We start from the raw sequence: 24537 nt of genomic DNA, 5'->3' as shown, positions 1-24537 counted from the left end.
ATTTCCTAACCAATCTAGTTACTTGCTGAGCAAGTAAAGTCTGTTAACTTCTTCAAATTCATGATGCAATAATTAATTTTCAGCCCTCCCATTTAGTTATTATGATTTCCATATGGTAACTTTTGATATTTAACCTATAACCTTAAAAGGAGCTTATAGTTGCCATCAATTAGTCATGGTTATTTTTTGTTCTTCTATAACCTTAGGCTTCAAAATTGACTCATATAGCAGGTAGAAAATTGTTCAGTTTCACTTTCATAAAAAAATCTTAATTTGTTCATTTCAATTATGTTGATTGTTAGATTAAGTTCTAATTTGTTTGACTTATGCTTCATTTTTCTCGATCAGGTCGAACTTCCACTTTTTCTATTCACCTGGCTCACACTATACCTGCATATGTTCAAGCAGCGTGGTTCGAAACTTTCTGAACACCATGGCAAGAAAATAGCACGATGAGCAGTCTTTATCATCATGTAAGAGGTACTAAATGATTACAATTGGATTGTATTTTTGACTAATAGTGAGTTTGGCAGAATCACATGGTACTCTTGATTTCGACAAGCTACACTTTGAAGCTTTAATAAAATAATGCTACAACAACGATTTCGTCAAACACACCGCGAATACCAAAACATATGAAAACAGAAAAATGCATACAACAAAGAGCACAAAAATAAAAAGCTAAAAGAAACCAAAACCCCTTTTCAATTAAAAAACTTCAGGGGGGATTTACTACATCAGGCCTTAATAATCCGTGACAGGTAACTGTTCATAAGAGCTAGGGGTGATAAAGAAAGTCTCGTAAACGACTGCAGCAATAGCAGAACCGATCAACGGGCCGACCCAATAGACCCAATGATTAGCCCATGTCCAGCTAACAACAGCAGGCCCAAAAGAAACTGCTGGGTTCATGGATGCACCATCAAATGCACCACCTGCTAAGATGTTAGCTCCAACTATGAAACCAATTGCAATTGGAGCAATTGTTCCTAGGCTACCATTTTTTGGGTCTACTGCAGTAGCATACACTGTGTAAACCAAACCAAAAGTCATCACAATCTCAAACACAAGTGCATTTGTTGCTCCCACACCAGAAGACAATGAGAATGCAGATGTTTCCTGCAATAGACATACATATGAATACTAAAATTCAGCACTAAAAAAGAAAAGTTAATTACATAATAGGGCAAGAACAATCATTGTAATAACTAACATGTGAATCTAAAATAATACTTTGAAACAAATCGTATGAAAACTGTTTGACTTTATTTTACATTTTGTTACCGAAACTATAAGCATAAAACAATTTGGTCTTTGAAAGAAATTAACGAATTTTCAAAATGATACTTAAGAATTAAAAATATTTGATCTCATTAAAAAATTTGGATAGTCGTCTACGAGACTTTCTTTATCACCCCTAGCTCTTAAAAATTATGTGACTGAAATTTTTTAACTTTCGACCATAGTTAAGGTATTTCATTCCACTAGACTCCTATAAGGTATCCTATGGTTTAAGTCATTTGGATGCGCTATGAGCTAATCCTTGAGTTGGTCTGCCAACTAAATGGATGACTTCAGGAATGGAATTCAGGTTCTTTTCAAGAGGGAAACATGAGGGAAAGTCATGTTACCATCACTTCCGACACAATCGATTCGATTTAAAATGAATAAATATATAATGTAATGTTTCTCACCAGTCCACCAGTGGCAATTTTAAGGAGCAAGCAAGCAACAACAGAACCAAGCAACTGAGCAATCCAATACAAAAGGCCTCTAATGAGTGTAATGTGTCCACCAATGAATGCACCAAAAGTGACAGCAGGGTTGACATGTCCACCAGAAATGTTAGCACCAACAGAGACAGCAACAAAAAGTGCAAATGCATGTGATAGTGATGCAGCTACCAACCCTGCTGGTGTTGCTGCACCATTGTTTGTAAGCTTATCTGTCAAAAACATAAAGTTACACTCAAACATGTTTGGAAAAACAGTTCAATTAAGCGTTTATAGCATAAATATTTATCATATAAAAGAATGTTTTCATATAACTAAAGGAAATGAGCTTATACCGGTTTTAAAAATGTTTACGTCAGTAGATAAACTCAAATAAATTAATCCAAACATGTCATAAAAGAGTTTAACAAATGAAAATGCTTACTATATGCCATGCCAGAGCCTTCCCCTGCAAAGACAAAAATGAGCATTGAAATGAACTCAGCAAGTGCAGCCTTAAGTGCATCAGCTTTGCCAAACTCAGAAGGATTTCCAATTGCAATTCTAGAAATCGGCATTGTTTTATATTTTTTCTTTTCTCAAAGAAATTTTTCAAGCTTAGATTAGTACTTTTGATAATAACTTGCACTTCAAGCTTAGTTAATATTTATGTTGGTTAGTTTTCTTGCTCCAACTTTAACTAAAATGCTGCTATATATAGTAACATGAGAGTAAGAACATGGTGCATCATTTCACGTTGTTTAACATTTTGTACAAATAAATTAAGTCACGAGGAGAAATGAAAGAAGAAAAACAAATTTTCAAAAAAAGTGGGTAGGGAGCCTCCTATTTTTTCCTGTGATGACACGTGTACGGTTGATGTGATGTTTTGGGGCTGGATCACCGACTGATGACTAATTCTTGAGAGTGGGACCTTCATTTAGCTTTAGGATCAAACCGACTATAAGATTGTTTATAGGGTGGTGATGTGGACTTTACATTAGCCAACATTGGTTTAGTTAAGTTGTGCTAGTTTCATTATCAATGATTACATTCTATGATTTTGTAAAATTATCGTGACTCGTTATGATTCTCGTTAATCTATCTTAATATCAAACATGCATTTGTGAAGATAAATTAAATCTAATATTAAAAGAAAATATACGAGTAGTAAATAAAAGGTATCATTGAATCGAACTCATATACATGTTTTTAGTAGTGTTTACCACTATACTCCAACAAGCGGGAGTATTTACCAAAACAATGAGGTGGGTATGCTCGAACTTTTCATTCATTTTGTTTAACATTGATTCATAATAATGTCATGGTTTTATTGATTAAACTTAACCCTGTGGTTACCAACTGCTGCTTATTTAAAAATATTTCAAAGAGTCCTGCCAGATTGACTCATCTGCCCCCTCATATTGTCTTAATTTGTTAGCATATCTATTTTATTTCTTTATTATGGACGGCTTAAAAGGACGAACACTTTAAATCAAATTTAGAGTATCTAGTATTGCAATGCATGAAGAAATTTTAAAACGTATATCACACTACATTTTAAGTTCGATTCCCTGCTACCAATTTGATGTAACACAATCACAACCATCGTCTACCTTCCTGCTACCGTCCTCCGCTGATCCTTGCACCGCCTCCGTTCCTCTACCCGTCATCCTACCTCCGGCATCCTAACTGTTTTAATTTGCTGTGTTGCCAATTGATCTCCGTATTTTTTCTTTTTATTCATTTAATGTATTCTGGACTGGTTTTCTCAATACTGATTTTATTTGCCATTATTTTTACTTGATGCATTTATTTGATGCAAGTATTCTAAATTGATTTGGAGATAGAAATGGTAAACTTTTGTTTTTAGACATTGATTCGCAAACTTGCAAACTCGCCCTCACAAAACAGTACGAGAGCACAGAAAGAGTCAACCGAGGGCCGTTGGAGCTAGGATGATGGTCGACGGCGGCATGCAGGGTTCAACAGAGGGCAGCAGATGTGATTGGGTTTTGCAGCACGGCATGTGTTTAGAGATGAGCTTCTTTTTTCTTTAAAAGATTACGATGGTCGATGGCTAACATGTGACTCAATTTGGTGCATTAGATTGATCTGATGGACACGGTTTATTGAAAGTTACTCAATCCAGGGGGTTTCAAAATTGGCTTCAGTGAAGAATAGTACTGCTTTAAATGGATTTGGAAAATGAAAAGTAACTAGAGGCAAACTTGTAGGTGGGAGTATAATTTTTCAGACTTTTTTTGAAGAAGGGGAATATTACTTTTCAGAATGATCACTGTTTAACGAAGGTCATCAAAGAAAAATAAACTCTACTCATGATGCCTAGTGGATCATGACCTTTCAACAAAACTTTTAGTGCTGTAACTCAAAGATTGATCTGAAATAACTAGAGCATTCAGAAAATTGACCACAGATTTTGAATTAAACTGAAATCCAAATAAAACTGGGAAATAAATTCAAATCCAAATCTGGTAGTTAAATACCGCGCATATTCAGCCAACATGGTAGTATGTTCTAGTTAAATCTGGTGGTTAAATTGATCACAAAAATATATCTGTTCACCAAATCTTGAGTACTACATCAGGATTCAGGAGGTAGCATTATTCAAGGAAGTCTATCCCACCCCCTTGAGCATACCTGGACCTAGTCTTTTCCATGTTCAAGTATCTTATCATACAACTAGGGTGTCCCCTTATTGATAAGTTGTCATCTTAAAATGATAAAGGAACATACAGAATGAAGCGGTGGCGACTTTCATGAGAATTTTGAACAGCAATGCCAATATTATGATGGGGAACTAAACAAAATAGACTTTATAGGACATGGAGGTGCACAGCTAAACACATCTATTTTCCTCAAGATAATGCCAAATGTATATCAAGAGAGAAATTCCATGTAGGATAAGTATCACAACAGAGGAAATCAATAATTGATTAGTATGAATTTTTCAAAGCAGATTCAAGTGAACAACCAAAACTAGAAATAACAATATGGTAAAGAGAGTATATAGAATATCTCTCTTCTGTTATTACAATCCATGAAATCAAGACAAGCAAAATAATCTTGACACGCCTAACATGAAGTGCAAAGCCACTACAATGTCTCCATTCAGAAATCACCTGGAATATATATAAACAGCAAATGTCCCATTATCAAAAACATTAAAGGCAAATGCCTGACTAAGATGATGTGACAACCATATAAGTATCCAGAAAATCAAGTATGTAACATAAAATAAAAAATAACATCCACTAGCATACCAAGTTATTACTCATAGAGACATAATTCGTCAATTCAAGTGATAGTAGGAGTAAGCAATTAAAGGTGTTGGTAATCAATTTGGCTCATCTTTAGTGAGTAAAGCGTAAAATGACAAACTCAAGAGGTGGTTATTTCAACAAACCGATGATTTGTTATGATATACTTGCAATATCAACCTTTGATTTGTTAATCAAAGGTCCTTAATATTAACTTACTCTCTAAAGTGAATTGATCGCTTTAGAGGAGCCAAATTCATTGGTGATCAACATGTGGAAATGATCCATTTCATTGTTAATTTCTAATGCATTACACATAAACACCAGCATAAGAAAACATCACAATACCTTCCTAGATTTTAATCTCATAATAACAGTAACATTAAAGAACAGTTAACATCCCGCAAAACAAAAACGCTATCATTCCTAGCCTTTTACACGAATTTTGTGATAAGCCAAAGGCTACTAAGTATTAAATAATTTGCTTCCACCAAGTTGAAAATTATTTTCCCACGTAGACCATGGGCCTGTTTGGATTGCCTTATTTTTTAGCTTATGAGAAATAGCTAATGCAATTAAACAAGTTTTTATGTTAATTCATAAGTTCTCACTTATGAAAATTGTATCTTCATAAGCTGTTTTTTCATAAACTACCTTGATATGCTTATGAATAATACATAAAATCTCATTTATTTGCATAAGCTCAGAAAAAAGCAATCCAAACTACCCCACATCAGATTTGAATGAAAATCACACTCACATTTTATCTAAATTTAACTACAGAAATAATGCTCTTCAAAATGGGGACATTCACCGCTTAAGATCGCCAACATGATCGCAATGAAATATCACTTTTAAATGCATCAAATCATATAAAACTTCAACTATTGTTTTGTTTCCTTTTTCACAATTACTTAGGTTTGGTTCATGTTTCAAGAGGTCTAAAATTGTTTTCGACATGTTTGGTTGCTATCAATTAAAATTGATTTTGCCTCCTCCAAGATTGATTCTAACTTAATCTACGGATAATTTCTAGCTTTTGAATTTTACAAAATCATTTCATTCAAAATCAATTTTTGTCACACCCAGGAACCAAGAATCACTTCATACACAGATTTGATATTAAAAAAAAATCTGGTGATCTAATTAATCTTTGCTGATTGTTACAAAATACAGCGCAATAAAAGTTGATGATTTAGATTGGGTGAGTTAGGGTTACCTTTTGTGATGCTGAACGAATTTTGAATTCTTAGCATCTTCCTCTGCAACAAAAACAAAATAAAGGTAAATTAGATTTATCACGATAATATCGAAAACCTAATTCTACAATAAAAAAGGAAATAGATTGAATTACCGGTAAGACCAAGAGAGAATTTGGTGACAAGAGCTCCGGTGACGGCGAATCCAACGAGGAATGGCCAAGTACGTTTCCATTCTCTCTTGAAGAAAACTGGCCATGGATCGAACTGTCTCATTTTCAGATGCTGATGTTATGGCTTCAGTTGATTCTTTTGCAGTTGCAGCTTCTTGTTTGTTCTGTTCTTCTCACACCAAGTTTTGGTTTTTGTTACAAAAATGGTACAATTACATGGACCCAAAATGATAATTTATTGGGCCTCAAAACAAGGCTTTCGAGATGGGAGAGCTATTTAATAGTTTGCTCTTTTGACCCCATAGTTTCTCTTTATTCTGAAAAACAAAAAGTTATCTTCACGAGTGCTTTTGGAATACTCTTTAAGACTTTTAAATTGTAACTTTTTTTAAAAAAATTATGTAATTAAGACATCAAAAATTGAAACACTTAACATTTTTATGCAATAATTATTTTTTTGGAATCCTTGAATAGTGTCCCGGGACCTCTAGATTTTTATGCAATTCAAGAGTTTTCTCTTGAACAATTTGGGTATTTTTGGTGAATCCAAAAGAGCAATCATCGAGTTATTTCTTGGACCTTATTCAAGTTTAATGGGTCTTTAAAGTTCCATTATGTACACACCCTTATCTCTTTTCACACATTATTATGCTATAAAAATATAATTGTTTCTGATACTCACATGACATGAACGAAGTTGGTTGTTAGTTGTAAGTTGTACCCCTTTTTTCAATCTCCTTGCTTGTTTTCAAGTTTTTTTTAACCCACGGATTCACTGAGGAAAGGGGCCCTGGTTGTTGGTTTAATGACGGTAAAATTACAAATCTATACGAAGGATGAATAGATTTCCTCAAAAACTCTACGCGTGGAAACATGTTTTTTTCAAAATAGTTTGACAATTAAATTGTAACATATGCATCAATTAAAGCAGTGTGTTTCTCATCAAAGTCTCGTGTTCGATTATCTCTGGTGTCAATTTGGACGGACTAAAGTGGTTTCGCCCAATCATCCTCACTATGGGGAACGTCCACTCTTCGTAGAAAAATCTACAATCTTCCACAATGATTGAATGTTTGCACGATGTGCAACAAGGTTTGATTACAAGTAATTAACGAATCTTGTAACTCTTTAACCCAAAGATGACCAAGGCCCTAAATTGCTCATATCAAGATCATCTTTAACTTGATATAAATTTGATATCCACAAATTTGATACCTCAAAACTTCAATCTTGAATCCTATGAGATCCTTCGGCAATCTTCGTCAAGATTGCTTCTTCTGCATAAGTTCCTTCGATGTTGATGAATTAGAAAGAAAAAAAACCTAGCTTGTAGAGGAAAAAAATAAAGTCTTCCTGTATCCTTTGGAACTTTGAACACCTCAAATTCCTTGAAGGATCCAAACCATTACAAAACCTACAATTTTCCCTCTAATCCTAGATCCAAATTCTCACAAAGAACAATAAAGAAAGAGTTTTCTTAAGGGTTTTGGAGAAGGAGAATAGAGAGAAAAGCAATGAATGAATTTATTGAATGTAAATAAAGAGGGAAGTTATGTTTATAGGTGAAGTGTTTTAGAATAAAATATTTTGATTTTTAGTAAAAAAACAATGTCTGTATCGATTTAGAGAAAATGTTAATCGATTCAAGGACAAAATGCATTCTAGACATGGTTTGAAGATTTAATCGATTCAAATGAAGATGGAATCGATTCAAATCGTATCCTACATGATTTGAATTGATTCAAAAGTGTTTCATAACTCTCTGTTTGCACTGAATCGATTCAAGAAGTCATTTGTGACATTTGAATCGATTGATAAGTGTAAAAATGTATTGAAAGTTTATAAACACTCTAAGACCTTAGACTATGTAAAATATGATTTTCACCTCAAAGTAGGTTTAAAGCATGAGTTTAGCAAATATTTTATGCATGCAAACTATGTTTATTCTAGGTGAGAACAAATTCTAAACTTAAAGGGACAAAATACAATCTAAAACTATCCTAGAAAATGAGACAACACTCAAAACCAAAGAAACATGATAAATAATCATATAATAATTTTTTCTTTGAAGAAATGATCATATAATACTTGAAGCACATTTAATTTAATTAAAATAAACATTTGTTTGGTCCATAATTTAGAGAAAACAAATTAAGTATTCCACTAACTTCCTCCCTTACCCTCAATTCAAACACGCCTAGGATGTGTTTGGATTGAGAGTTTGTGAGGGGAAGAGAGTGAATGACTCACTTTTCTTTTTTAAATTATAAGAATTATGAATGTTTTTTTAAATAAATTAAGTGTGATAGAAGTATTATATGATCGTGTTATTATTTCAATTTTAAAAAAATTTAATGGTATCCGTAGTTTTTTAAAAAAATTAAAAAATAAATCATCCCCTTCCCTCCCAAAACCGCCACTTAAACACACCCTAAAAAATTCAAAAGCATTTAGATGAGATAACACGAATCTCTTCTAGTATAACCAAAGTCCTAAGTTCGAATCTAACTTTAGGCATGTAACAACGTTAAAACCCTTAAAAAATTTATCGCTCATTTGAATCTCTCAAGGCTTAAGAGTTTAATCTCTACGATTACGCGTGCGGATACCCGGGTTAAAAAAAAAAAAAAACCTAAACAAAATTTGACTCACTTGATGACGGTAATTCCTCATTTCCTCTTTTAAAGTTGAACGATGCTTGTAACACCGGGTCTAGATGTGAGCTAGCGAATGGCACTTTAGTGCCTTTGGCTTCGGTATCTTTAGGTGTCTTTAGTTCATTTTAGATGAGAGAGAATGTTAGATGAATGATTAAAATATGTTATTTAAATGAGAGAGAATGAATGATTTAAAGAGAGAAGAACAAATGCACCTAAATGCTACCTTGCTGGCTGGTTAGTTTTGAGAGTGTGTTAAACTTGGGTGACTGACTGGCATTTTCCTTGACGTGTCTTAAGAGTGGCCTTCCCACATGGCTTATACCTAATCACCATGTGCACTTTCTCAAACACTATCTCTATCTCATACATTACATTACATAGGTTTGTTTTCACACCTGGGGGTCCTACTTTCATCCGCAAAAAGACAACTTTGTATTGTGGCCAAAAACAAAAACGACAATATACCTGCATGTCCGACGAATATTATTTATATAATCATCTTATTCAAATATTATGTTAAAAGTTTAAACATAATGAAAGGAATTAACAAATAATAACATTAACAATATTTCTATTTTTTGCTTTTACGTTTGTGAAATTGACAGGTTAAGTCGTTATCCGTTAGGAGCAAAAGTGGTAAAAGTATAATACCACAGGCTGGTCAATGCTCACAGTTTTTTTTTTTTTTTTTTTGAAAAAAATAAAAAATTCATGCTTATATAATGAAAATAAAAAATAATAATAATAATATTAAAGGTTAATGTTTGAATAGGTTAGTGGAAGTTTCTTCGTATTTATTTCATAATATAAAAATACTTTATATTTTTAGCTTATCTTAATTTTTCCTTCAAAAAAATACTTATCTTTGGAATAATTAATTATTAGATGATTTACCCAAACACACTCTTTATGGTTCATCACTTTGTATGATTTTTCACAAACATCTAGCTGAAAATCCTCATTAACGTGTGCACATACATTAATTTGCTTGTTCCACCATTTTTTTTAAACGGCTAATTATATACTATTATACAAGCAATTGCTTAGCACGCAATCATATGTATATCATCATATACTGTAGTAATACCAAATTAAATGAATTCAACGTTAGTTCAACTTTGTAATTTGGACTTTAAAATCATCCCTTAAGAATTTATAATGTGAATGTTAGTAGTATATATCTAAGTATCTTTGTCATAGATTCATAGACTCATAGTTATATACCATAATATATTTTGACAAAATATATCTTGTACATATTGTCATAGCTAGAAGCTAGTTATCTTGGAAGTCAATTAATATACAAGTCAAAAACCCTTAACTAGCTAGGTTCACTAGGGTTCTAGCGTTGAACAATTAGAAATCTAACTTCGTAACGTTATTATGAATTGTAATCATGTTATTACAAGTCTTCATATTTTTAAATTCTAACTTAATCATCAATTACATAGATCAATTGAACTATACTTATTAAAGTACACATCATAACAATTATACTAATTATAATGTGATTCTAAGAGGACAAAGAACTCGTCGGTCACAAAACAACGTATACAACAAATTATAATATTTAGTAGAAATTGCAGAATTAAGGGTCAACCTTCGACGGTGCACAACGCAAAGCTTACACAGTCACATGTATTTTTTTGTTAATGCATGTGTTGAGACACTAGATACATTGTATTATGAAGAAGTGATTACTTTAACTTTTATTTATTTATTATTTAAACCGTTTTTGTCGTAAGCAAGATATATAACTTTATTCTAACTAAATTATAAGTAGTTTTGTACGTTTCCTGAAACAAAATCTAGAATTAGTAGCTCTAAATAAATTATACGAATGATCGTCATTATATTACAGCGACAACAGTAGCACTATCGAATTTTGAATAACTGATTGTATAAAATAAATAAAAGTAATAATTGTCCTATACTTAGATTAAGTACTAATGTAAAAGGCAAAACCTACTAATTTTATTGAAAACGAATATAGCAATAAAGATTAGCTACCATTAAATCGTTTGAAAAACATTTTGGTTCCTTAACTATTAAAAGTTTCGTTTCGGTCTCTTAATTTATTTTGATCCCTTAACTTATTTTTTGGTTTCGTTTGGTTCCTTAACTATTAAAAGTTTCGTTTCGGTCCCATAATTTATTTTTTGGTTTCATTTTGGTCCCTTAACTATTAAAAGTTTCGTTTTGGTCCTTTAACTTACTTTTTGGTTTCATTTTGGTCCCTTAACTTATTTTTTGGTTTCATTTTGATCCCTTAACTCTAATACATTCATCCTAACATAAAGGACCAAAGTGGTTGACAGAGGATGAGTTAAGGGACCAAAACAAAACCAAAAAGTAAGTTAAAGGACCAAAACGAAACTTTTAATAGTTAAGGGACCAAAACGAAACCAAAAAGTAAGTTAAGGGACCAAAACAAAACTTTTAATAGTTAAGGTACCAAAACGAAACCAAAAAATAAGTTAAGGGACCAAAAGAGTAATTAAACTAACATTTTAATATATATGAATTATGAATCACAAATATATGCAAAAATGACCATTCTCTTGCTTACACTCTCTTGGTTACACGAAAATCTCAATGATTAATATAATGTAGAATAATAAGGCAGGAAAACATGAGATGTCAACTAATATTCTTAAGGTTCAGTTTAGGATTATCGAGTCAGTACACAACACAATCTAGTATACCATTTGGTAGATAATGTAAAAAATTCAAACCATCATGTGCTTTACAAGAATATCGCAACTGTGGCATACTTAGGTTTTTTAATAAACAAATGCGTATTCTCTCCGTTTCAAAATATAAGTAAATTTTACTTTTTAGGTTCATTCAATTATTGATGTATGTGGTCCATATTATAAACCACATACATCATTAATTGAATGAACCTAAAAAGTAAAATTTACTTATATTTTGAAACGGATGGAGTATATGTTTTGTAAAATTGAAGTGATTGGAATACAAATGTATCAGGATCTGCAACGTTGGCGCGTTTAAATTATCGATAGTCCAAATCATTGATCAAATAGTCGATCTTTCGTTATAAACTAAATGAACGCCACAACAAGACTGAAAATCAAACAACACCGCACAAGACCATAGACAAACACAACGCCGCACTTAGGAGACGATTATAAAGAAGAAAAAACTAGACGTATGTGAAAATCAGTTATTTAGGTTGAAATAGAGATAAAAAGATGAAAAAAGGGTGATTTTGGATCAAATTTTATCTAAAACCACCCCCTCAATGAAGAAAATATAAGAGAACCTAGATAAAGAAAACTAAGGTCAACTTGTTGTCGGAGAGAGATTCTCGCATAAGTTGTTGATAGTTTTGTTAAATTTTTCCTTACTATTTCTATGAATATTATGATTTTTTATTCTAACATTGTTTTGTTTCTCTAGCATTGGCGGTATACCATGTAATTAGGAATATTTAAATTCAAATCGATTTAAATTAAAATTGCAAATTGATATAGAAAATAAAAAATCATTCAAAATTAAATATTATCGGACGTGTTTGAGATGTGTGTTTTTTAAGATCACTTGGATCAAATCGAATTTTGAATTGATTAATTTAAATCAAACCTAACTGCATACATATAATTTAATTAATAGTTATTTTTTTCTTAGTATATATTGCATTGATCTATAGCATATATTGCACTGATCTATTATTTGTTGGTTTTTAATTTTTTTAATACCACTTATTAATTTAATTCATTATATTTTTTATATATTTTAAACATAATCGATCATATTATCATTTTGTGATATTAATTTTTGTCTATTATGTGTTATATTTTGCATCAAACTTTTTTTTTTTTTTGTCTTTATACTATTAATATTAATTACAAAAATTAAAACTTGTAATTTGGATATTAAAAAAACAATCCAAATTAAAACAAATTAAATTGAATCAAATCAAATTGAGTTTTTTAAATTAGTCATCCAAAACGAAACTAAATTACGTATAACATTGGATGAGCTCATACTTCAGAGTTGCTTCCTTTCTTAGAGAGGTTTCTAATTTTTCTTTGTTTTTTTTGTTGGGGCTTTTGCCCCGTTACTTCATTAAAAAAAACTTTATCCAATCTTAAGGACCAAACGACCAGCCTATAAATCAGATTTAAAAAATGCGACGAACCAATATTCAAATCTTATTTGAGAGAATTCATATTTTAGTGTGTGCGTTTGATTTGCTAAAAAATGAAGGATATGACAGAACAACTCTAGTTGTCATGTGTTTGACTTGTAAAACTGTTTCAGGTACAGGACAAAAACTCATATTTTTGTCCCTCAGCAAACCACAACACAACTTTTTTGTCCCACGTACAAGTTGTCTAAAATACCAAAATAACATTTTATCCCCCCAAAAATCGTATAAAACAAAAAATTACTCATTGCCATAAAAAATTTGTCCTGTAATGTTCTACTTTGTGTTGTGTTGTTTTGTCCGGTACTTACTGTTTTGCAAACCAAACACACCCTTAAATATGATTAGTTTTAATGGATGGGAAGAAATCAATGAGAAACAAGAAAAACATATGGAAAAAAAAAAGTTTTTATTTTTTGGTACAAAATAAATCAAGATTTAAAGATACTATTGAAGACAAAAACTATTTTTGAAATGTAAAATCGTGCAAAGTTGGCATATATAAATTAGATAGTGTAAAAAAGGAAACAAAAAGGAATGACTATTAATTTTTAAAATTAATACTCAGAGAAATTGGACTGAGCATTTATGTTCATAGTTAAAAAAACTTAATTCGTAGAATTGTGATTTGTACAATAAGAATTATGGATATCGTAGAAATCAAATTATAGGTATCATTGAATGATAGTAGTATATAATTATAGATGTCAAATAACTTCATTATAAATTTGATGTATTTTGAATTATAAATCAGATTGCAACTATAAAAAACAACCCTCTAAAAGAAACTATAAAAGTAACTATTTTTTTGTGTGACTCATATAAAAAAGTAATTCTTAGGGAAAATATATTTTGTAAATAAAAATCAATGTATTTCACATAAAATCTAATATCTTATTTAAATTATTTATATTTAAATTATGCATATTCGTTTTGTAATGTTTTTTTTATTTTATCAAAGATAACAAAAAGACGTCCTTTAAAAAAAGAAGAAGATATATCCTAAATACAACTATGAAAAGCATACGAAATGAGTGACAAATATTACAAAGAAATATATGAAAATCTTAATTGTTTATTGTTGATAGAGAAATATACGAAATGAAATATTAAATTATTAAGATTATTATAAGAAAAGGTAAAATAATTGTATGAAAAGTAATAAAATTTAATGATTGCATGTAAAAGGAAAAATAATAATTAAAAAGGATAAAAGGAGTAGTACTTTTACAAAATTACTCTTATGTATTTGTATAATTACCAATCGGTTAATAGAAAATAAAAGATAATCCATTTGGATTGGGCTAGTCATGTTGGCTTGAGATTGAGTGTGCTTCTTTTGTAGTCTTATATTTGATTATCCTTTGTCTCAATTTTAATGAATTAATCTTTAAATGAATCATTCATAAGTAGACGATGAGATTAGACCTCTTAAATTAGTTGGTGATTAATACCAAATATTTTAAAAAAGAAAATAGAAAATAAAAGATCTTCAATTAAGAGTGATATATATAATATTAACTAGATGGTATTACACAAACCATATATAAAAATTAAATCCATAATGGATTTTAAGTTGCCCAAAATATTACTCCAAATAGCCAAAACCAAAATGATTTGCATCCTAGCGAACAAGTACTTCCCTACCTAATACTGTTTCATAATCATAAAACAGGGGGAACTTTGTCTTTACAAAAGGTATTTATGTTGAGTTATTGACATTTAATATCAAAGCGCGTAAACACTAAACAAGGATTAAACAATTTTTGTGTAAACAAGAGTTATTTTCATTTAATTTTTTAAGGTGACGGTGAGAGGGAATATATATACTAGGAAAGTTTTGATTTCCTACGAAAAATATTTGTTATTACAGTCCAACAACATATGAAAAATATTGGTTATTAGAGTTCAACCACTTAAGTCGATCTCAGTTATTTCGATAATTAACCTCTATCATATATGGGCAAAAAAGATGTCTTTGGTGTAAAACAAAAATAAACACAATGATATCCATAACGTTTGGTTGGATATATTTTTTTTATTCAATCGTTGAATATTATATCATGTTTTTTATATTAATTTATATTAAAATAGTTTTACTTACAGATATCGATACATAACCAAACTTCAAGATCTTTCAAAAAAAAAAATAACATTAATGTACTTCAAAATTTACCCCAAAACTTGACAAAAAAAAAAATAAGAGAAAAAAAAAGCTTTGATTTAAAAATGACATATACTAGGAAAGATTTCATTGACCATAAAAACATAAACGATACAAGGGACAAAGTTCCTTAAAAAGTGGGAGGATTTCAGGGATTTTCTAATACTAGAATTTGGAATATCTCAGCATTCATTTTGATGATAGTGATGATTTGGTTCTAAGGAGTATTTCTGTGCAATCCTTTCTATTTACCACTTTTTCCCACCCATTTTTTTACCATTATTTTTATTTTTATTTTGTCTTATTTAACAACACGTGCATTTTTTCATCTATAAATAAGAGGGTATTTCTTCCTAACCAATACTTTGCATTTCAATCTTCACTCTTTCTCTCTCAAACAGAACAAAGTATGGAGGAGCTGGATTCAGTTTTCATTTACCAAGAGGTATGTTTGTAGCATATTTTATTTTAACATATGGTTCTCATCTTTATACTCTTTAAACGACCCTTTTTGGTTGAATGATTTTTCCATTTGTGGCTTCTTTCATTTGTCACTGTGTTTCATTATTAGTATTCTTTATGTGCATTATGATGTTGGATTGTTTATCACTAAATGATTCACCATTTTTTTTTCACTATTCATTTAAAATGGATTGTGGCTAAAGGGATCAAAGTATTAATCCAATATAAAGTTTTTTTTTTTTTTTTTTTTTTTATCTCAGTAAATTGGGTGGATGTTGTAATTTTTTGTGCATCAACATTGATTTTTAACGACAAATACTAATATACTTTGCATCAACATTTTTTATTGAGAGAGTTGTTCATATTTAGTATCCGACAATGTCTCGATCATTTTGTCAAGAAAAAAAAGACAATGCCTTGATCATGATTATGATCATCTCTGTTCAATGGAACCAATCAAAATAAATAAATCATATTTTGAATCATCCGATCCCAATCAAACGGTCCTAGATCAGTCCTGCAGTCTCTCATATCATAGTACATAAATCTGATTCGTGTTTAGTTACACCTTTTGCAATTGTGAAATGTTGTGGAGTGAGTCCGAATATTTTATCTGCATTAATTTCCATCACCAATTGTTATTTTTTTCATGTATTTTCCGGAATTTCGTCATTGACCTTCCTTATTAATTTTGGACAGTAATTGATAATTAATTATTGCATTAATTTTATCATGGATTCATTTTTCACGCAATTAGTTTACTATCATTTACAAAAATGCCCATAGTCTCTCTTTTTCTAAAACAATTGGTATCTATATCTTGCTACAAAAAATATTTCAAATAACAAAGACGTTAATCTTTGTTGGGTTGAGTGTATCTCAACTCTACTACTAATAAAATATGAACCATGCCTAAACATTTTTACAAGCCATATATGAAAACATAAACCGCAGCCATCGCAAGTCATCCAAATATTTCCTGATTCTGCAGCCATCGATGTTTTGACTGAATAAACGCATTAGATTCCAATTGCATACAACCCAAATCCCTCGATTTCCATCTTAACAAACATGATTACTTTCATTTATCCTTGACTTTAAATAATCATAACTTTTTTCCCTTCAAAACCAACTAAAATTTTCCTTGTTTGATTTTGCAGAGGGAACATGAACTAAGACAAAAACTCATAGACACAACACTTGAACTTGAAGCAATGAAAAACATGAAGACAGAACTGTTCAATCTACTTAAAACAGCGTACCTAGAAAGAGATGAAGCTAAAAATCAGCTGCAAAAACTAATGAACAACCCAAGTCCAATCCATTTCCAAGACAAGTTCATTTCTGGATTCCAACAAGAAAATCCTCTAATGTTTCACTCTTCAAACCCTAGCATTACAGAATCTAGCAGTCTCTCACACGGTTCTCCACCGGTCGATTCATTCTTTGAAACTGTTTCTTCACCTGAGTTTTCAAACACCAACATGGCCTATCTCAATCATCATCAAAATCAACACTTCAATTATTTGAGGGTGCCCAGTGAAAAGCCAGTTTCTGATCATGGAACTGTTGCTATAGATTCTATTGCTAAAGAAAAAGTTTTGCCTCAAAAGGGTAAACTTTTACAAGCTGTGATTGATGCTGGTCCTTTGCTTCAAACTATTCTACTTGCTGGACCACTTCCTACTTGGAGCAATCCACCTCCTTTGAATGATATTCAAGTTCCACCCTTGAACATCAAAGTGTATGATAATGATGCTGCTATAATAATCGACCCGGTTTCTTTTCCAGCTATGCCGAAGTTTTCTTCAAATGTTACCTCAACTTGTTCAGCTTCTTCAATGCTTAACTTTGCTGGTAATCATGTGCCTCATGGTTCATGGAACAATTCATGGAAGTATAGTTCTGATTCTAGTTCTAGTTCTAAGCGGCAAAGATATCAATGATTATGATGATTTTTTCTCCTTTTATAAATGGAGTTACTGCAATTGGTGTAAATGGAATGGATTGGCATACACTCCTTTTGGTTATTATGGTTGAAAATGTTGAGATATATCTTTGATCTTGCAAGTTTTTTTTTTTTTTTTTTCTTTTTTAAATTTATGTCGCTAAATCTAATTTTCATCTCTTCGATGAAAATTCAACTTTGATTATCCGTGACTATTTTATCAGTAGGAATCGAATTTGATACCTTGAAGTTTGTTTGGTTCAAACAGGTAGTGATTTATATATACTTTTGTGTTTTTTTTTTCTTTTTTTTTACACTTTTGAATGTAACCAGAATCTAATCTTAATTTTTAAACATTCAATAGTTAATACCGAAGACAAGACATGGCAAGTTGTCAACTAATACAATGGAGCATCCTTAATATTATCTCCAACCGTGTATAGAAATTTGTTTTTTGCTAGCATAGTTATTTTCATATAAGATTTTGTGTGAATCAAGAATCGGCTTCATGTTTATTGAAATGTTTTCTGATGCTGCAGAATTTGTTTTTTGTATTATAATTATTGTAGTGTGGGTTTTCTTCTTTATATCTATCTCCCATGGCGCATTTATGCGTCTGTTTTTTTTAATTTACCATGCAATCGCCACAAGAAACCATGTTCAAAGGCAAATTCCAGATGTGTCAAATTTTCAAAGACGACTTCCAGAACTGGCGAATTTTTATCCTAGTAATTCTTCTCGACATGTTCTAAACAGTGGATTGGAGTACTCTATGGTACAAGCACTTCCCATGTTTCAGTTTAAGAAAAATGAGGTTGAACAAAAACTAAGTGATGTGGACTGTGCTATTTGTCTAGGAGAGTTTGAAGAAGGGGAATGGGTAAAACATCTTCCAATTTGTACACATAGTTTTCATGTTTCGTGCATTGACAAATGGTTTCAATCCCATTCAAATTGTCCTCTCTGTAGATGTCATGTTCTCCAAGATCATTTGTCAACCACTGAAGACATTTTCTACTCACTTTGAAAATTTCTTGTAATTAGATAACAACCATCTAAAGTAGTAGACAAACAGATACATGTCATGTGAACCGTAAAACAAAATCTAGATGTTTTTTTTTTCAGAGGTCTGCAGTTTTTTCTGTATAAACATACACCATGAGTGTTGAAATTTGAGGATCAAGCATTAGTTAAAGTTAAGGTAAGTACTAAGTAACATAGATTCTTCATATATTCATTATTTTGTTGGTTTTTTTGAGACGTGTGGCCATGTGAGAATTTACTTCTTCCGCTAGACTCTAGTACCCTATTGGTTGCATATATTCATTTCGATGCCTAGCTAAAAGAACTTGATATTTTCTGCATTGCGAGTTTTTCTAGCAAAGGCAGTACTAAGTAACATATAGATTCTGCATATATTACATTCATTATTTTGTTGTTTTTTGAGACGTGTGGCCATGTGAGAATCTAACTTCTTCTGCTAGACTCTACCCTATTGGTTGCATATATTCACTTCGATGCCTAGCTAAAAGAACTCAATTCGATATTTCTACATTGCAAGTTTTTCTAGCAAAGGCCTTTGAAATGTATTTGTTTCGTATCCTTGCAAAACAAGTATGAAATTAACTTTCCAATCCGAACACCATGTTATCTTGTATCATCAAATCTAAATATATCTTTGAGGATTTCAGCTGTCTGAATGCACGACAAATAGACTGTAGACTGTTTGGATCCACTAAAAGGAGAAAGCATTTCGATCCTAGCTCATCGAGAAATGGTTTTTTGGTTGCCACAGTTTTGAAACTAGCAACTAAACACACACGAAGTATTCGCAATCTAGAGCCTCAATAAAGAGGGGTATAAATGGAGCCTTATAATTAATCACTAACTACAATGAATCATTCTAACACTTTCACAACAAATCATTCTTATTCAGAAAGCTGATGCTGTCTTCAGCACAAGTCAAGATTTTTCATGGTGTATTAATGAGAAAGCTCAATCATTCTTTCGAACAAGTCAAGATTTGTCATGTTTAATGTGAGACATCATTTTTACCGCAAGGCCAAAACATATATACCAGACTACAGGTTTACAGCATTTGAAAACTTCATTGACAAATCATATAATGGTTTAAACAGAACCTCAGATGCCTCGTCACGCTAACATTCTATGAGTTGCGTAAATAAATTCCAAAATTGGAAAAATAGGGAGTACTCAATTCAATCGTCAATTTAAGTAATACTTGAGTCAAAATTGAAACACAAGGTCTGATAAGTGTCGTCAATTGAAACAAAATATAGAAAACAAGAGAACACAAAATATAGAATTTAACCCTTGTCCAAAAGTTGCCTTCAATGACTACCATAGAACTGGCTAACATCTAAATAGAACCCAAGTAAATTCAGGCACCGACTTAGATGATCCCAATCTTGTTTGCTACATCCAATGCATCGTAATCAGGTGTCAACCTAACATAGGCCTTCTTGGTACCATCGGGCCTGAAACAGATTCAGTAATCGAGTTTAGAAATTGTCTGAAATCACCATGCTGAACTATAATAATTAAATTGCACAGATAGCACAACTATGCAATATCCCTGATCATTATTTCTAGATTCCAACCCTGATAGCATTGCATTGAACTGTTGATATTAATGCCTAAACACATATTCAACTAGAAAACAGAAAACCATTGTTGGTATTTAATGCCTAAACACATATTCAACTAGAAAACAGAAAACCAATGTTGGTATTAATGCCTAAACACATTCAACTAGAAAACAAAAAACTGCCAAAACCCAAAAATGGTTCGGTAAGTCTGCAAAATATACGACAGGACAACAGATTATCTCAAACATCAGGTGCCACCCTAACAAAACATGTGAAGGGTAGAGCAATATAAATTGACTATTAGACTACAACTGTTATTAGCATTTATCAGATTATTAATTTGCCTTGAAAAGTTACTGCATAAAGGCTCACCTGATCAAGGTGTTAACCTTCTTTGCCTGGATGTCATACATTTTCTTCACTGCATCCTTAATCTTTTTCTTATCAGCACGCAAGTCAACAATGAAAACCAAAGTGTTGTTATCCTCAATTTTCTTCATTGCGGACTCAGTGGTGAGTGGGAACTTCAAAATCTGATAGTGGTCAAGCTTGTTTCTTGGTGTGGCACTGATGCGAGGATATTTGGGGTTCCTATCCTTTGTTTGTGTCTTTGGGCGATGGAAAGTTACAGTTGTTCTAATCTTCTTTGCCTTCTTAATAGCAGTGCCTGACTTGACTGCCTTGGCAGCTTTCAAGGCCTGTGCCTTTGGATCGGTCTTCTTAGAAACATCACCTGCACAAAAACAGTGCATAAGTCACATGAAAAAAAAAAAAAGTTCTAACTATTTTTTTGTGCAAAATAATATTTCTAATTCCATGCATTATTTGATTAAAATATACTGAACCAAAGGCCTATGTACAATCAGTATTAATCATATGAGAGATTAAGCAATAATTCTGTAAGTTAAATAAAAAGCTTATTTAAAAACAGCTTATGATATAACATTAAGGGCCTGTTTGGATTGGCTTATTTGAGATTATCTACTAGCATACATTTTGAGACTGTTTGGGAGAAGTTATGAAAACAGCTTATAGAATAAATGACAATTTTCACAAACTGTTTTTTAAGCTTTTTTTCACAAGTTTTTTGATATAGCTTATAAAAACAGTTTATAGCATATAGAAAAACTATTTAACTATAATTTATCTTTTGCTATACAAACAGCTAATGTAAGCTTATGAATAAGTGTGTGTACTATAAGCTGCAAATAAGTTGCTTATCCAAACAGGATGTAAGGGTATTTCTGGATTTACAAATTTGAGCTTATGGAGACAGCTTTTGACATGTCCATGAACTAATTTCACCTTAATTTCATAAGTTGATAGCTTATGAAAAACAACTTATAGCTTAAATGAAAACAATTTTGTTGTATCTTTTGTTATAAAAATAGCTTATAAGCGATTCTAGTTTCTAGCATAAGCACTCAACTAAGCTATTTATCTGAACAAAACCTAAATTTTTTCTGCTTATCATAACTCAAAACACAGTCCAAAACAGTCGCTTACAAATTCCCTAGAATCAAATCATACATGAAAATGGAATGACATACACAATAATACATATTGATTAAGTTCAATCTAAATTATACAAAAACAATCATTTTCACCTAGAAAAAATTAAAGGTTGAAACACACACACATAAACTTAAATCAGTGTAAAATAATGAGATCAGAAAATTGAAGTTACCTTTTGGGGCCATTTGTTGCAGATGGAAAAGAAACTCTACCTGATATAAACCCTAATTCATGAAGGAAAACAATACAAAAATCAAAACTCTGAAATTGTTGATGAAATGAATGAAACAATGGAATTAGGACAGAGTAAAAGAGGCACTGTGTCACAAACCTTCGCGGTGGATGCAGAGGAAGAAACGGGTTCTAGGGTTTACTGCTTTCGGAGTGTGAAGAATATATATGAGGGATTTTCGAAATGGGCCTAGAATCCGTTTGAAGTCTTGTAGGAGTATGAGTTGGAAACTTTTTTGTTTTTCACACCCTCATTTTCTCTCATACTACCGCATTTTTTTTTCAATCTACCTTTTACCTTCTTCTTTGGCACTAAAATATTTCTTCACTTTTTTTAGTGTAATGGTACGGGATCTAAAATGCGGACCCAGTCATAGTCGGGACAAAATGGTATAGGTTGTTTACATAATCATCATTCGAGTAAAATTGGTTAAAATTTCTTAAACGTAATGTGACAATTTGAGTCCGCAAAAAATAACTTGAACAATTAAAGTTAATTCTCCCATTAAATATGTCCTTAGACTTTGCAACATAAACTATCTCCACAAAAATATCTTTAATATTTGCACATTTACACGAGTCAACAAAGGAAAAATACCGTCATTTCAAACTTTTCAAATAGCCTATGTCATTGTGTTATATTGGAAGGAGCTAGGGAGGCAAACACATAAAACAGGGCTACCAATTTGTTAGGCATGACAAGGGTTGCATCCAACCAAAGAAAATACTTGCTTGATTACAAACGTTGTGACACTTGATTTAGACTTTTTTAATGGTGGTCTAGATTTGAACATTGAACCTTGCATATTTTATGCATTGTCTATACCAACTGAATTATGCTCACGAGTACACACTTGATTTAGATTTAGATAAACATACATAATTGAAAGAAAATAAGAATAAAAAATAATGAAGTAATAACTTGATTTTAAAGGTCCTTAAAAAAAAAAAAACTTGATTTTAAAGGTGAATTTTTAGACATTACAAAAAAAAAAAAAAAAATACTCCATTGCCTTAAATGAGAGGGACTGAGACATAATAAACATGTGATAAATTGTGTATCTTTATATCAAGGTTTTTTCTAAATTACCTTTGAAAACTCATAGGCAATTTACCCAAATCAATCAAAATTTTCCATGTGTACTCCATTAGAATAATAATATTTATTATTTTATTTTGCAAAAATTTAGCATGTATTTTATTATTTGCATATTCACCCCATCTTAATGATTTTTTACAATTTAAACCATCACAATAATTAAATTTCTCCTCTAATCCAATCACTCTCCTTTTTTTTTTTTATCAAGCCAAAGATCATGCATTCATTCAAATTTAGTTGAACGACTTGGCAAAAATCATTAAAAATTAAAATTATCACTCGTGGCAATTGAACTTGAATGCACCCACTTATTTGAAATGTTTTCCCAAACCACTTGACCAATACATTTTTTATGAATTAAATTGGAATGCAAAAATATGTTATCAGTGAGCAATTTTTTTTTTTTTTTTACAGTGACTTATAATTTAGCTTTAGTAAAAATAATAATAATCATTTTATATGTGTATATTTATGAAATAGTAAATCTTTCTTAAAAAATAATAATAAATTCATTCAATTGATTTTTTATATTGTAAATATCATTCTTTTATATAAATTCATACTTTTATATAGATTCGATGAACTACAACAATGTTTCATTTGTGATCAACCAAATTATGATTTATTTTAGATAATATCTTTCATTTGGATCAAATAAATTGTTTAAAGGTATTAATTTTTTTTTGCAATGTCTTATAAGTTACAACTTAGCTTTAGTAAAAAAAAAAAAGGCTTATTTAATTCTTTGGTTTTATTTTGGTCTCACAATTAATAAAACTCATGTTTTAGTCCTTCACTTTTCCCACAGTTTGCAAATAAATTAACTTTAACCTCAAATATCTATGGTGAACCCACTGGTCCACTATAGATCCTATAATTTTTTTTAAATATAAACCGTTTGATCTTTTTTAATAAAGAAGGATTGTTAGATCATGCATGTCCACTGTATCTTACTGTGAACCAACAACATCTAGCATTATATCCCATACTTCATCTTCTTCCTTTCCCTCATTCATCACCTTCATAAAAAAAAAAATCCAGAGAAAATCCAGATAACCACCATCAAAACCTCTTTTTAAAAACCACCATCAACACCGTTGTCTATATATCCATCATCTCAATCCCTTTCTCTCTCAATCGAACCCACGCACCCCAAATTCGAATTCGAATTCGACAATAAAAAATTGAAGCTGGGATTGATTTTTTATTGAGAAGTCAAAAATGAAAGAGAAGGAGGAGAATGCAATGAAGATGATAGAAGGGGAAATGGTATCCGATGGAGAAGAGAGAGCATGAGAGGTAAGGAATAG

General features: G+C 31.2%; 4 protein-coding genes across 4 annotated transcripts; 1 reads left to right on the top strand and 3 right to left on the bottom strand.

Annotated features, from left to right (window-relative positions):
• Window positions 1-468: 468 nt before the first annotated feature.
• Window positions 469-2420, bottom strand: LOC11408747 (aquaporin TIP1-1). Its single transcript, XM_003606566.4, has 3 exons — window positions 2158-2420; window positions 1695-1945; window positions 469-1119 (listed from the first exon to the last, which is right to left on the bottom strand). The coding sequence occupies exons 1-3, from the start codon at window positions 2288-2290 to the stop codon at window positions 745-747; spliced, it is 759 nt and encodes a 252-aa protein (XP_003606614.1). The 5' UTR covers window positions 2291-2420; the 3' UTR covers window positions 469-744.
• A 3788-nt stretch (window positions 2421-6208) lies between these two features.
• LOC11415930 (uncharacterized) lies at window positions 6209-6559 on the bottom strand. The gene is made up of 2 exons (XM_024780868.2): window positions 6348-6559; window positions 6209-6255 (listed from the first exon to the last, which is right to left on the bottom strand). The coding sequence occupies exons 1-2, from the start codon at window positions 6466-6468 to the stop codon at window positions 6209-6211; spliced, it is 168 nt and encodes a 55-aa protein (XP_024636636.1). The 5' UTR covers window positions 6469-6559.
• Window positions 6560-15698: 9139 nt separating this feature from the next.
• Window positions 15699-17895, top strand: LOC11413835 (uncharacterized). Its single transcript, XM_024782780.2, has 2 exons — window positions 15699-15808; window positions 16986-17895. Exons 1-2 carry the CDS (start codon window positions 15773-15775, stop codon window positions 17769-17771), a joined length of 822 nt encoding a protein of 273 aa, XP_024638548.1. The 5' UTR covers window positions 15699-15772; the 3' UTR covers window positions 17772-17895.
• Window positions 17896-19968: 2073 nt separating this feature from the next.
• On the bottom strand, window positions 19969-22376 carry LOC11415929 (60S ribosomal protein L23a). The gene is made up of 4 exons (XM_003606563.4): window positions 22229-22376; window positions 22070-22121; window positions 20755-21115; window positions 19969-20271 (listed from the first exon to the last, which is right to left on the bottom strand). The coding sequence occupies exons 2-4, from the start codon at window positions 22080-22082 to the stop codon at window positions 20187-20189; spliced, it is 459 nt and encodes a 152-aa protein (XP_003606611.1). The 5' UTR covers window positions 22083-22121; window positions 22229-22376; the 3' UTR covers window positions 19969-20186.
• Window positions 22377-24537: the final 2161 nt, after the last annotated feature.

The sequence above is a fragment of the Medicago truncatula genome, chromosome 4 (assembly GCF_003473485.1).
Source record: "Medicago truncatula cultivar Jemalong A17 chromosome 4, MtrunA17r5.0-ANR, whole genome shotgun sequence".
Taxonomy (NCBI): Eukaryota; Viridiplantae; Streptophyta; class Magnoliopsida; order Fabales; family Fabaceae; genus Medicago; species Medicago truncatula.
Note: the sequence above shows the minus strand (reverse complement) of the source record. Positions and strands in the feature narration are given on the sequence as shown.